Genomic DNA, 14,538 nt, shown 5'->3' on the forward strand with positions numbered 1-14,538 from the left:
GCGGGGATAGCTCAGTTGGGAGAGCGTCAGACTGAAGATCTGAAGGTCGCGTGTTCGATCCACGCTCACCGCATTTTTATCATCATTTTATTTCTTATTTTAGCAAATGGAAGAAGAGAAGCAGAAAACTCATATGATATGAGTCATGAGTATTTTGGTGAAATATAGAATGAGAGAAAATGGAAGAAAAAGAGAGTACATTCCATGCATAAACAGCTTTGGGATGAAAACGAAAGAAAAACAAAGTGTTGCATACTAAAAGTTCAAGTTTAAAGTGGTAGTTGATGGAGTCTCCTATTCTGGTTTCCAAACAATAGATAATTTGTAAGCTTGGCAATTTCTTATCGAGGCTAGTTACGGGCCTTACAAATGTCGGCCCAATTTTGTGAAATTCTTTTTTATTTGCAAAATTATACTAATGAAAAAATATCTTTATCAACATCACTCTCACAATTATATTAACAAAAAAAAAAACATTGCTCATGAGGCTTCGAGTATATGTAACTGCATATTATACAGTGAATGAATAGGAGGTTCAATTAGCTTGTGTAACATGAACTATATAGTGATCTCGAAAATTTTGAGTTTACCATTCAAGAGGTTTTTGCCCGAACTTATATCCAAGATTTAATCTGTTTTTGTGGCAGGAATATTAATCACAGATAATATTCTCATTGTTCAAAAAATATTTTATGTCCTTCGTTCCAACCATGCCAATCGAAAAGAATTTATGGCAATTAAGACGGACATGAGTAAAATTTATGATATGGTGAAATGAAATTTTCTAAGAATACAATTTGGTTGAAAGCTTGACTGACACATACATCTAAAGCCTAAAGGATGTTTGTGATTATACCAGTTACTATTAAAAAAAAACAACGTAACAAATTTTGCTATGCGGTTTTAACCTCATTGTCTTTAACATGCAAATGAGACATTGGCCATAATTATGAATAGAAGCTTAATTGTGAACATAGACGCTAAATGTAATCTTACCTTCTGCAAATTTGAATGAAGCGACCGAGCAAACGTAAGAATCCTTCTTCGATACTCGTAACGGAGAATCTAACCTGACTACACTAATTTCCAGTAAATATGATTATTATACGTGTTTAGAAAGCTAATCGTTGAATATATTTGTTCAATGAATTGTGTCAGGAAAAATATTTCATCAGCGTTTATGCTCTAAGGGCATCTTTAAAGACATAACTTTTTTTTGTGTTCTTAGATTAAATATATTAGTAAAATAATCTAAGATCAGTTGTTAAAAACTTTTGCTTAAAAGTTAGTTATAGGGAGGATATGTTTAAGATCATAAGATTTATTAATATAATATCCTAAACATATTACAATTATAAAATCTAATAAATTTGGTATATAATATTACAATAAAACTTATTACAATTATATAATATTTTTAAACATATACTTAAACTTATAAACTTTTAAATTATAAAAATTATAAAAGAACATTTAAATTTCAAACTTATAAAATTTTTAATAAAATTCAAAATACAATACCGAATTTTGATGAAACAACAAAACATTGTAAATAATTTTTTTTTAAAAAACCAAACAAACATATTACTTAATTAATTAAAACACACAAACATTAAATTTAATTAATACATAGTTTAAGGTCCAAATTTATTCCATATATTCTCAATCAAATCTTCCTTTAATTTTTGATATGCTTGTCTATCACGAATCATTGTATGGCCATCACCTAAACCCTCAAGATTTGAAGGTCAATTTACTGAAAACGTAAGATCCGGAGTATTTCCGGTTCCATCTTCTTGTTGGAATTCTTGTTCGTCATAGAGTGTGTATGAATCTCGTTCATCTTCGACAATCATATTATGGAGTATGAGACATGCTCTCATAATATATGAAATTTTACCCTTTGACCATAAAAGAGATGGATTTTTAATCATGGCGAATCTAGATTGCAGGACTCCAAATGCACGCTCAACATCTTTTCGTGCACCTTCTTGACGTTCTGCAAACAATCGATGTTTGGGGTGTTGTGGTTGTGGGATGGATTTAACAAATGTTGCCCATTCGGGGTAAATACCATCCGTCAGATAGTAAGCCAAATTATACTCATTTCCGTTGACATAGTACGTAACTTAGGGAGCTCGACCGTAAATAATGTCGTTAAATACTGGTGATTGATCAAGAACATTTAAATCGTTACAAGTACCTGGAGCTTCAAAAAATGCGTGCCATATCCAGAGATCTTGTGAACCTACCGCCTCCAAAACAATTGTTGGCTTACCGGTGCCTCGTGAATACATTCCTTTCCAAGCGGTTGGGCAATTTTTCCACTTCCAGTGCATACAGTCGATGCTTCCAACCATCCCGGGAAAACTCCGCTGTTCTCCATAAAAGAGTAGCCTTTGAAGATCCTCTGGTGTGGGTCGGCGTAGGTATTCAGTGCCAAACAAGTTAACTATTCCGACGACGAAATGTTCCAAACATTTAAGAGCAGTACATTCAGCAAGACGTATATATTCGTCAACCGAGTCCGACCCAGCCCCATATGCTAATAGTCGAATTGCTGCAGTACATTGTTGTAGCGGTGATAGACCATTCCGGAAGGTTGCATCCCTTTTTGGCTTAAAATATGGAACTTCTTCACTCAGACGATTCACAATACACAAGAACAACAGTTTGTTCATTCGAAACCGTCGGCGGAATTGGTGAGCATTGTAAGTCGGATTATCAGAAAAATAATCGTTCCACAATCGTTCATGCCCTTCTTCGCGTTTTCTATCGATATATGTACGTGGTTTCCTTTCGACCGGAATTTCCTCTTCAACAGCTTGAAATTGGTTACTAAATTGCTCTTGAAAGAATTGGTTTAAACTATCATTATTGGGATCATAATGGTAGTGAAAATTGTTAGAAGAAGATGCCATAAAAGGGTTGAGCAAGAAAATGTTTTTGGTGAGAGAAATAAAATGGCTTGATTTTCTTGAAAGAGAGAAGGTGAACAAAAGAGAGAAGAGAAAATGTATGTTTGAGTTGGTATGATTTGATCTTGTTCTCTTCTCATATATATAGTACTTTCGGACAAGAGTGTATGTTTGACATGTGAACAATCGGACAAGAGTGTATGTTATGCATGTGAACAATCAGACAAACTGAAAAAATTCTTGTGACTCTGTCCAAACAAAGAAAACAAATACATGTGACTTTGTCTTCCAAACACCAAATTCCAAAAACATGTTACTCAGTCTTTAAAACTACAATCCAAAACACACAACATACCGATCCACAACAAACAACATACCGATCAAATCAGAAGCATAATCTAATTTACTTAAACAAGATAAATACCACTAGCAATATAATCATAGCGAAGCAAACAAGAAGTACAAATTCATGGGCCATTTGACACAATGCTTTCTTCTCTCGTGACTCAGTAACATCCCATAGTCGTATAAAGCATCCATGACTTGTTCAACCTGAAACCGAAACACATATATAAGTTTCCAAATACTATATCGCAATGAAAACAAACATTCGAGTATTCATTAAAAACATAAGCTGTCTGTAGTAACATAATTTAAACAAACATTCGACATTCATTAGAAACATAGGACTACCATAGTTAAACAAACATTCGACATTCATTAGAAACATAGGACTAACATAGTTAAAACAAACATTTAAAGTACATTAACAACATAGCAAACAAGCATAGTTAAAACAAACAAGCATAAACTACAACGGACGTTAGCTATTTCTAAGTTAAAACAGTTCCGCCATTAGCTTCTTCTTCAATGCTTTTTCATCTTCGTCTAGGGTTTCATTCTTGGCAATGAGAGTGTCAAGAATGGACATCTTTTGGAGTTGTTTCATGCCCTCTAAATCCTTCTGTTTTATCTCCCACATGTGACTAAACTCTGCAGATGGTGTAGCCTTCTCTTTGCCTTTGTTCCTTACTTTTTTTGTTGCCTTTATGCCCGGAGGCCTGCTCTCGTGCTCACCAACGACAGAACCTGTCAATCCAGCATCATCATCAGCTTTCCTTTAGTTCGAGCTGGTTGTCTTTGGAGTGGGGTTCATAGTCTCCAGGTTTGCCCATTTCTGTTCAAAGCGTAGCACACTCCAAGCATACTCCAAAGCAAACTTCTTCTTGTACAGCTTCGTGTAGATTTGGTAAGCATTTTGTAAAACGTCTACATCGTTCATGCCACTAGCTTTCTCACCCTCTGCCTCTGCAAAAGCTCCACAGAACCTGCTCACTTCCTTACTGATTTTTTGCCATCTTTGTCTACAATGGTCAGGGCGCCTAGGCTCAGCACCACCACGTACATGACTACTTGTTTCGTAATAGTCTCCTATACGGATCCAAAAGGACCCTGCCTTTTGGCCATTCCCAACTACTGCATCCTTCGATGTGTTTAACCAGGCGCTTATCAGGACTAAGTCATCTTCTGAAGACCATAACCGTCTCTCCCTACGCTGTTCTGCTGTCTCTTCTGATTGACTAGGAGGTTGAGTCGGCTGTGAACTAGTTTGCGAACTAAAAGCAGGGATTTGAGACGAACCAGTGTTTACGTTGGGAGCAAAGCTGTCATATGGGAAGTTAAGAAGGCTAAAATAGGATTGAGACTGACTGTTAGGAGTATTGTTTGATGTCATAGCAATCAGACTTAAAGAAGGAAGAAGCTTACTCGAAAGGTCTTAAAGAAGGAAGTTAATTGATCTATGAAGAGCGTCATCAAGCGAGGAAGGTTGCCGGACAGTGAGCTCCTCCCGAAATTTTGAAGTGTACCATAGGCCATGTCGAAGGGCAACTAGGGCACCCTTGTCGTTTAAGTTTGATATCCTGGCCTTGACCTCGTTGAAGCGAGTTACGTAATCGCGAAGCGACTCGTCTTTCCCTTGCACCAAGAGCTAGAGGTCGGATTCGGTCATCTTAGCTTGGAAGAAAATTGAGTATTGCTTCAAGAAGACAACAGCAAGTTGGTCGAAGGAATCGATGGAGTTTGATTCCAAAGGCGCGAACCACTCGAGCGTCGGTCCGTCGGTGAGATAGGCCTTGGTTATTGCCAATCTGAAAGCCCGGAGGTGTGCTCCGTGATCCGGCTTGCTCGCGTACTTGGGCAGGCGTAGTTTACCAAAGTCTCGAAGACGAACCTTCGCGATTCGATCCGTAAATGGGGTGCGCATTGTTTCTGCGATCACGCGATCGATATCTGGTGCAGCGCTCGTAGCCAAGTGGACATTTGAACGGATTTGGGTCATCTCGGCACTTGCCTTATTCATGTATTCGGTGAGAAACTGGGCGCTGATTGCGTCGTTCATCGGGGGGCCAGGGAGGCCGAAGCTGCCGGTCGCCGCATGACGAGGCATTCCGCTCACGAATTCCTCGGCCAGAACTGGGTTTGTTCTTAATGAGGGATTCATTGGAGCGCTGGAGTTGCTAACATCACGTGCCGTCGAACAAACATGTCTGGCCGAGGGCTGGTCTGCAGGTCTTGAGCTTGTAGGCTCGTTAAAGTTTGTTAAGCTCGGAGCTCACGGATTTTTCGAAGTCGCAAACACAGGTAATGTCCTGAGCCCACGCGGGGTGACGTGGACCGTCTAAAAATCGAGGCGGGTTCGAGGCAGCGCTCTTTCTGCGGAATCGGTTGAGATTATGTCTGAAGGATGTGTGGTTTCTCGACAAAGATCTTGATTCTCGCGGCACGCGAGTTCTAGCTCGTGTCGCTCGATCCGGCTCATGAGAAGTCGATTCGTTGCGTCTTGGGCTTGAGTCTTATCGATTAACACGGCGAGCATCCCACGTATCTTGGAAAGATCGGCTCTGTTGGGAGTCCCTGAGGGGGATAGGGGTGTCAAATGTTGCCTGGGTCGGTTTGCTATATTGTTTTCGGAACGAATCCATACACGGGACTGGTTCCTGCTTCCCAGTGGAATTGCGGGGATCGTGGGCGTACTCCCGACGGGAATCCCATGGCTCAGGATGGCGAGATCCTGGACCGGAATAGGTCTCTAACGGGTGAGAACTGAATAACCCGAGGAATCCTGGTCCAGTGTTTGGGCATCGCTGGGAAGCGAGTCTATCCTAGATCTGGCCAAGCTTGGGATCTCTCGATTAGAATGGGTCTGAATCTGCTCACCTTGAGAGGGAGCGTTGTTAGAGCCAGATCCATGGAGTGTTGCTGACGGTGCGATGGCGCTGGTGTGCTCGTGACTAGACTCCGACGTGATTGCGTTAGTCGCGGATGGATCCATTTTGCCTAGATTTTTTCGAAGTAATCAACTTTGAAGATAGAAAGACCTGAGTCCCCACAGACAGCGCCAAATTGTTGAAACGAGAAACAACAATAAAATAGATCCGAAGATGAAACAAGATCTGGACGGCCTTTCGGTTAAATTGACTAGAAACAACGAAGAACTTGTGAATATGATTTTGTATTCAGAGTATAGTTTTGTGTTACATAAAAAAGGTCTCCTCCTCTCTCCTTCGAGAGGTCGATTATAAAGCCAAAAAAATCTCCAACGACGCCCTGAATTTCCTCCTCTAATCTCGTCTCCTCGCCCCGAGATCTCCTCCACCACTCCGAGCTGTTCCTCTTCGCTTGACTCGGGGCCTGCTTTGACCGACTCAGGCTTAATGGGCTTTTCGTAGGCCCATTTTAAAATCCTTACAGTTTGTTTCTTAACGGGCTTTGTCTTTCGACCCACATATGGCGAAACCCAACACCAACTGACGGGTATTGAAAATTAAACTAATACCTTATACTCGTCCCTTACTCACGGGTAATATAATTATAGTACCCTTCACTCGATTCTAAAGATACGGATACTTTTTTTTTTGGGATGGGTACGAACCGAGTAACGGGTCGAATATGGATAACGAGTATTAGTGCCCAAGCTAGGGGTGCTAATTTGCTATAGCACCGGGTTTATACAATTTTTTGTCTTTTTTCTTTCCACAAAAAAGGGTTCAAAAATTTTTAGTTAAAAAAAACATAGAGAGAAAGGGCATTTTTCTGTTTTTCAGCTGAGGGACCCTAATTGTATTGAGCCGGCCTAAAGTAAAGTGAGACACCGTATACATATATATATATATATAAACTAAAAAAGTCAGATATACGCAACAAATAAATGTACCGTAAAATTATTTTTTTTTTGCTTTTTTAAAACAAACAAATTAATCACGAAACCATGAAAAATAGAAAAAAAGATAAGTCTTGGCTTCATACAGGCTTTGTGTTATTATCTGCAACCTTAGCCTTCAGCTTTTTGTTTAAACCTTGCTAAGGTAGAAACCAGAAAGACCTAATATTAAAATTAAACAAAAAAAAAACCAAACCATGTACCCAAAAAAGTGGAAAGATGGTGTAATGAATTAGCAAAAGAAAGAGGTATAAAGCATTGTCCTTAAGGTTCAAAGACCCTGTTCGATCAAGTAATCACCCAACCTCTCCACAACCATGTTGCATTGTCCTGGAGTCACTGGCTCTTCGTACAGTCCAAATACCATTGATTGTCCAGTTTTCTTGATCGTGATCCCTCCAGCTCCCTATCCAAGTTTCAGTAATAATTAGTGGTTTTGAGTTTGAAAACTAAATCATAAAATCAAATACTTTCAAGTTAACATATATTTGACTATCTTTGCAAGAGGTTATTTTCTTAATTAGCATAGTCGGTCTATGGAGTACAAAATACTCATAAAATTTAAGGCATCAATTTGTTTTAAGCTATTGCATTTGCATGCTAATCTTTTTATCAAAAAATAATTCAAGTTTCACAAAATATTTTCTGTAAAGTACAAACGCCAAATGCAATCGGAAGGCTGTCAGGACTCAAGTATCGACATTTTCAAATTCAATGCAATATTTCCAAGAATAAAACATTTCTGGTTTTCTTAGATTAATTTTGCTTGATGCAAGCGCAAAACAATCGAGCATTAATAGTAAAGTGTCGCCTAAACATACCTTCTTGCCACGGATGACAGCATTAGGCTCACCTTGGATGACCATATACTTTAGCCCTGCGAGGAACATGCCTGTGGGAGCGAGATAACCAGGCTCATCGAAATCCTTCATAATGCCTGTGATCTCTTCAGGTTTCAACTGTTTGAAAACACAAATTAATGCATCATCAGAGTTTTAACGTTGAACCGAAATCCGGAATAATGAACTTATTGCAAAATGTTGTGATCGCAAAACATAACGTAATGGATAGAAATATATATCATCTATATATCATCTATATATCATCTATATATAACTATAAAAATATCCATAACGTAACGGTTAGAAATAGTAAGTATTCGATCAAACTATTCGAGGAGGAGGATGAGGAAACTGAACCTGAGGAAAATTAGCGCTCTGAGCCCAAACGCTACCGTCATGGCCGATGATAGCGGCGGCAGTAAGATGGTGACCTTGTCCGTCGCCTACATCACACATTAAATGCTCATCAACGTATGCTTGCCACGACATATCTTTCCGATCTCTTCTTACTCTTCGTTAATTATACGTTGCACGAGTTGCGTTGTTGTTTCTTGATCTCTCTGCGTATGTATGTGTGCGATGTGCAACTCCGAGGAGGACTTCGTCGTCTCGATAAATAGGGAGGTAAGAAGAATGTCTAAAGATGAACTCTGAACCGTGCGATTCGTAAGACATATTCTCAACCGCCCATTTTTCGTTTATGAATAAATTTTTTAATTAGTGTTACTGACGTCTCGCCTTTGTTCTAGCTTAATCATTCACTCCCTACGCCCCACGTGTCTTTTCTTCCCTTTGCTAATTTCCTCCTATTAATAACGAACAAAAATTATTAGAGGAATTATTAATTCTTCTGGTTTAGGATATGGTCAAAAATGATTTTTCTTTAAAGACGACCAAGGAAATAAATAAGATGTTGTAAGACACATAGTGCCCGAGATATGAGCAAGCTCTCTGAAATTATTGTCTCAATAAGGATCTCTTAATTAGTTTATCGACCAGGTACTGTTTGGCATACCATATTATAAGAACATACACTTGGAGTCTAAAATGACCAATGAGTACTACTGTAAACTAGATATTGAGTATGTGGTCAAAGCCTATATGGCTATATAACCTATAGTTCTTTTGATGATAATTAATTCAAACACTGTTACCATTTGCCAACATCATTTTTCGAGCATGATCCCACACTGCTACCATTTTGATATCTTCCAAGTAAATCAAGAGCTCAACTATTTTCTTTGTTCTTTGAATCTACTAAAATAAACGTAAAATATATTGTTACTTTATATTTGTGTTTTTGATAACTAGTGTTTACTGCTTTTATCTACTTGGATTGAGGATACTACCACTCATATTTGTGTGTTTGTTCACACAAAACCACTAATAGATCGTCAACTCTCGTCGGTGGGGCAACGTCACACACTTAAGTGTGCCTATTCTCGATATACTCTAGACGTGCAAGTCTTTGTGTTACAAACTCATGGTATTTCTAATCAAGTGTCAAAAACTCTAGATTTAAGCCATGCTTCTCAAGCAATTCGGCTTATCTTGAACAATGGCCGATTGAGGTCTTTTTTGCTTTTTATATGTTACCTTACGAAAGACCAAAGTCCTTGATCATCTCAGCTTTTGTTCCAACAATAACTGTACTTTCATAAAGAAGTGAACATATGGGAGCTTTCTTAATGGCTATATAGAAGTGTGACTAAGGAGGATCGAAGACAATGATATGTAGCTTGGGATGCCCCAAGTTGGTAGAATCTTTTCTTCTTGGATTGTCGTTTTACCTCTGTGTAAGGCTCAAATGATCCTCTCTTTTGTGATTACCATGGATCTCTCTTAGGGATATTTGTATTTATCAGTCTTGAATTCTTGATCAAGTTCAGAGAAAGAAAAAGTAATGGGTCACTGCCATTGATCAGTTTTAAGCAAAACAGCACCAGTTTTTTGGACCCAACAACATGTCCAATTCCTTTGAAGAGACATTGAAGACCATTTAATAACGCACATTAATAAATTTCATCCCAACAAATATTTGCTCATTAGGGTCAACAACAACTTTTCATTTTTTTAGAAAGATCGTCACATTACAAAAAACAAAAAAAAAAAAAAAAGTGTTCAAAATCAGAGATAAGCTTTCTAATTTGTTTCTACTTAAATCAGTTGATTAAATAACGTAAACTGATAAAAACCATTTTCTTCTATCAAACATAACAAATTAAAGCACCATTGCATAAATAACTCAACAGAAACTTTAAAAATAAACAAAAGCTTCCAACTTTTGTGTTCTCATGGTGACTTCGTCACCTTCAAGCCCACGCTAATCCCAGCACAAGTTAACGGCTGCGCCGGAATCCTAAGACAACTCAACTGACCGCCGGGAATTGCCGAGCAATCCGGCTGAGACCGCTGATAACCTTTACCGGGAATACAATTCCCGGTGAAATCAAACCCGACGCTAAGACTCGAGCACTGGGAGCTAAACCCAGAGAAGAAATTGAAAGAAACGGTGAGGTTTATCAGATTCCTCAAAGCGCAAACCAAATCGGGAAGATCGCCGGAGAATTTGTTGTGGCCGAGATTCAAAACCTCAATCTCCGACAAGCAAGAGATCGTATCAGGGACATGACCCATCAAGGAGTTGAAACTAACGTCGAAGACTTCAATGTCGGAGAACAAACCAACTGATTCCGGTATACAACCGGTTAATTGGTTATTCAAGAACAGAACCTCTTTCAATTTCGAACCGGTTATGCCGAAACTCGTCGGTATTTCGCCGGATAATCTGTTGTTGGCGAGATTGATCACCGAAGCTGTGGAGTAACCGAGGTTCCGGGGGATTTCTCCGGTGAACTGGTTGTTGTTGAGGAGAATCGCGTCTAGTTGTTTGTTGAAGAGACTCTCCGGTATAGAGCCGGTGAATTCGTTGAACCGGAGATCGAGGTAAACCAGGTTTGGGATGTAGAGTGTGACTTGAGGGAAAGAACCGGAGAACCCGTTGTTGCTGAGATCGAGTTCTTGAAGTGAATCAAGATTCCTGAAAGAATCTGGGATTTGACCTGAGAATCTGTTGCTGTTGAGATGGAGAATGGTTAGGTCCGAGAGCAAAGAGAGGTCTTTGACAATGGTGCCTTTGAGATTCGCTTTGTTTAGATCTATTGAGGTAACAAAGGAGCCAGAACAGAACACGCCTCTGTATGAGCAGACATCTTCGCCGACCCATGTCTTTAGAAAACCTGATGGATCCTCTGTGATTGCGGTTTTCCAAGATTGAAGAGCTCTGTAAGCTGCATTTGTTGTCTGCTGCTTTGGAGCTGAGCCAGGATTGGAATTAGGGTTTCCACCGCCGCCGCCGATCCAAACTCCGTCGTCACCGTCTCCGCCGCCGATTCCTACTCCAACTCCAATGCCGAATCCGTTTGTCTGGATCAAACCGAGGAACAGAAGTAAACAGAGTAGCTTAAAGTTGGTGCCTTTCTTCTTCTTCATCATATCTTCTTGTTTACTTTTGGAAACTGAAGTTACAACTCAAGAACTGGCTTTGATTAAAGTTGCTGTCTTTTCTTTCTTGGGGAATGTTGAAAACTTGGAAAGAGAATGAAAGGTTTCGTTGGATTAGTGTGAGGTTTCTGTTGTTGTTACAAAAAGTGTGGTTGAAGCATTGATTGATGATGAGCAAGTAAGTAGTAAGTAGTGTGGGGGGGGGGGGGCAATTGGGGTTTTTGATGGAGTTTTTTTTTTTTTTTTTGCTTCTCAGTTACTGTTTTGTTTTCAACTTATGATGTCAATTTTGTCAAAAAGGCCTATATATGTATATTTCATTCATTCATCATATGTCCCCCATGAATTTTATAAAACATTATTTAGTGGGATACTTTGCGTAGAATAGTATATACTTTGTGATAATATTATTGTTAGGACTTAGGACTTGGGGCGTATTATATGCAGTACATGTGTACTCCGGAACATTTAACATCATGTTTCCATATTTTAAGAAAAAGACACTACTTTTCTGTATTAAACAATTTTAAGAAGTTACCACTGACCACTGTCATAATTAAAACATTATTTTACTTTCCGGGTTGGGACTTGGAAGGATTAATTCATAAGTTTGTCATTTATTTGTTTATAAAAAAAAAAGTCAAAATCGATAATGGATTTATTTGTCAACAATATAAAAGACTTTTAAAAAGTTTTACCCAAAAAAAAAAAAAAAAAAAGACTTTAAAAAAGTCTCCTAAAGAATTACATGAGATCAGTTATTTCAATGTGCTGTCACTAGAAGTGCGTTGTTCTTACTAATGTTTCTAAACAAAACTCTTTTTTTGAAAAATAATTACAACTATATGCCATTTAGATATTTACCAGCTTCACGTATCAAATGTTTAATAAATACCTAATAATTATATTAAAATCAAAGGAAACTAAAAACTATATTATATATATAAGAAAAATTATCTTGTTTTTTATGTGAAGCTGGTAAATACCTAATAATTATAGTGTTTCCATTGACTCTCCGATTTTGCTATGAGAAATTCAGAATATGTCTCTGTCATATTAGTTAATTTTTCTGGTTCCTACTGGTAACTATTAGAAGAACAAAAAAAAGGAATAAAAAGAACAATGTGGAATGGAATAAACAGTTTTTGAGGAATGAAAGGAAAATCTGCAGAGAATGAACAAAATAGTAAATGGTAACCAAACAATAAAAATGTTTTTAAAATATATTAAATATTAAATAAATTTAATTTCAATTGTAATACTAATATTATTCTAATGTATATATAATAAATTTTTCAAATAGAGTCTTAAGATTAGTTTAGCATAAAATTCCTATCAAAAATATTTTTTTTGTCAATACATTGTGAAAATATGAAAGTTTTTATATTACAAAATTGAAATTTTATTAATAAACATATTTTTATTTATTTTAAAATAAAAAACGAATTTGAATATTTGTTCTTTTTTTTGTTCCATTTGTTCCTCATCAATTTTGGGAAGAAACATTTTTATTCTATTGTTTCTTATTTTTTGAAAAATGTAGATGAATGTAGGGGAAAAAATATTACTTTCAAATAGTAAAAAAATTGTGGAATAGAGAAGAATGTGATATTCCTCCTCATTCTTTTCCTAAATTTTGGTCACCAATTGAATCCCCTGTTATTCCACAAAAAAATGAGAATGTGAAGAAATGAACAACTATTGTGACCGACGTAAAAATACAGAAGTATGACCAATTTGGTTGGAAAGGAAATAATCAAACAACATTAGTAGAATTAGTTATCCTATAATACATTATACATATATATCCAAAGAAGAAGTAAAAAGAAGAATCTAAGGAAGGTATGTACATACATATAAAAAGGATAGTATAAGCTTCTGAGTTCTGAGTGTGAATGTCGTGAGATTGTGTTGACTTGATGAGAGAATGATTAATCAAAATGTTGTAATTTACAGATTTACTTATATCGCCTTCACATGGAGGGGACAGACACCAATAGTTTTTGGGGATGACTCATCCATTTAATATTAGAAATTAATCCAAAAAATGAATGACATTAAATAATTTAATTATTTGCCACCTATTTTATTCTGGCTCTTTGTTTGCTTTAATTAAGAAACTTAAAAACTAGGTGGATATTTTAAATAAATTTTTACATTCTTTGCAACCGATTCAATGACATATTTCTTCCAAAAATCAGATTTTAATCCCACATTATATATTCTTCCTGTTTTTCTTGCAGCTACCATTCAACATCGATTAGTTTTAGACATGCATCCCATATCTCATACTACTCAATCTACACGTACCGGAAAGTTGAAATCTCAATATAAGGCAAACCAAAAAAAAAAAAAATCCTTCACGAATGAATACGATCATCCACACAAAAATGTTTGATGGAATCCCCACGAAAACTAATGTTAATAAAAAGATTAAGAAAAATACAAAATATTTGAATCTAGCTAACTAGTGGACAAAACACTTGTATGTTTCTTATATCTGGGGCACCCCAAGCAGCTAACCAGTGTCTCAAAAGAAAAACAAAAGAATGTCCACATATATTAGGATAAAAATACTTTAAATCTAGCAAGAGTACAAACAATAGTATGAATCTTATGTTTGAATATGCAAATCCGCCAGCTCATATCCACAAATAAAACCAAAAGAAGTATTTTTGGTGTATAAAGTTAGATAATACCAAAAAAAAAAAAATAGTTGTTAAATCGATGTGGAGATGTACTATGTATAATAAATTTTTGCCCATGTAGTGTTTAATACGTGATGTTACATATACAATTGATAAATAGATTAGGTTATAACGCACTAATGATTACATAAGTTAGTGAGTGAGAGATTCCATGTGAATGCGAAGAAGTAGAGGAGAAGAATCAGTCAACAACACATTGATTAGATTTTTGTAAATTTGAGTTGGAAGCCTTGTATTCCCCACTAGGCCACTACTAATCAATGGTTTATTTTTTCTTCATTACTATTTTCTTGGGTGAGAAAAAACATAAAGAAATAACATTATGGTTTTTTTCTTTCCTGTTC

At 36.9% G+C, this 14,538-nt stretch overlaps 4 protein-coding genes and 1 non-coding gene across 5 annotated transcripts; 1 reads left to right on the forward strand and 4 right to left on the reverse strand.

Annotated features, from left to right (window-relative positions):
• Positions 1–73, forward strand: TRNAF-GAA (transfer RNA phenylalanine (anticodon GAA)). The gene has a single exon. It is a non-coding gene; the product is annotated as a tRNA-Phe (tRNA).
• A 2,056-nt stretch (positions 74–2,129) lies between these two features.
• On the reverse strand, positions 2,130–2,921 carry LOC147950335 (uncharacterized). Its single transcript, XM_087513004.1, has 2 exons — positions 2,279–2,921; positions 2,130–2,164 (listed from the first exon to the last, which is right to left on the reverse strand). The coding sequence occupies exons 1-2, from the start codon at positions 2,919–2,921 to the stop codon at positions 2,130–2,132; spliced, it is 678 nt and encodes a 225-aa protein (XP_087369130.1).
• An 835-nt stretch (positions 2,922–3,756) lies between these two features.
• Positions 3,757–4,653, reverse strand: LOC147950336 (uncharacterized). Its single transcript, XM_087513005.1, has 2 exons — positions 4,116–4,653; positions 3,757–4,007 (listed from the first exon to the last, which is right to left on the reverse strand). The coding sequence occupies exons 1-2, from the start codon at positions 4,651–4,653 to the stop codon at positions 3,757–3,759; spliced, it is 789 nt and encodes a 262-aa protein (XP_087369131.1).
• A 2,461-nt stretch (positions 4,654–7,114) lies between these two features.
• LOC147950337 (profilin-5-like) lies at positions 7,115–8,667 on the reverse strand. Its single transcript, XM_087462121.1, has 3 exons — positions 8,340–8,667; positions 7,962–8,099; positions 7,115–7,546 (listed from the first exon to the last, which is right to left on the reverse strand). The coding sequence occupies exons 1-3, from the start codon at positions 8,469–8,471 to the stop codon at positions 7,412–7,414; spliced, it is 405 nt and encodes a 134-aa protein (XP_087318247.1). The 5' UTR covers positions 8,472–8,667; the 3' UTR covers positions 7,115–7,411.
• A 1,360-nt stretch (positions 8,668–10,027) lies between these two features.
• Positions 10,028–11,808, reverse strand: LOC104702495 (leucine-rich repeat extensin-like protein 2). Its single transcript, XM_010418350.3, has one exon. It carries the CDS (start codon positions 11,475–11,477, stop codon positions 10,275–10,277), a length of 1,203 nt encoding a protein of 400 aa, XP_010416652.2. The 5' UTR covers positions 11,478–11,808; the 3' UTR covers positions 10,028–10,274.
• Positions 11,809–14,538: the final 2,730 nt, after the last annotated feature.

The sequence above is a fragment of the Camelina sativa genome, chromosome 1, assembly GCF_030686135.1.
Source record: "Camelina sativa cultivar CO46 ecotype springtype chromosome 1, ASM3068613v1".
Taxonomy (NCBI): domain Eukaryota; kingdom Viridiplantae; phylum Streptophyta; class Magnoliopsida; order Brassicales; family Brassicaceae; genus Camelina; species Camelina sativa.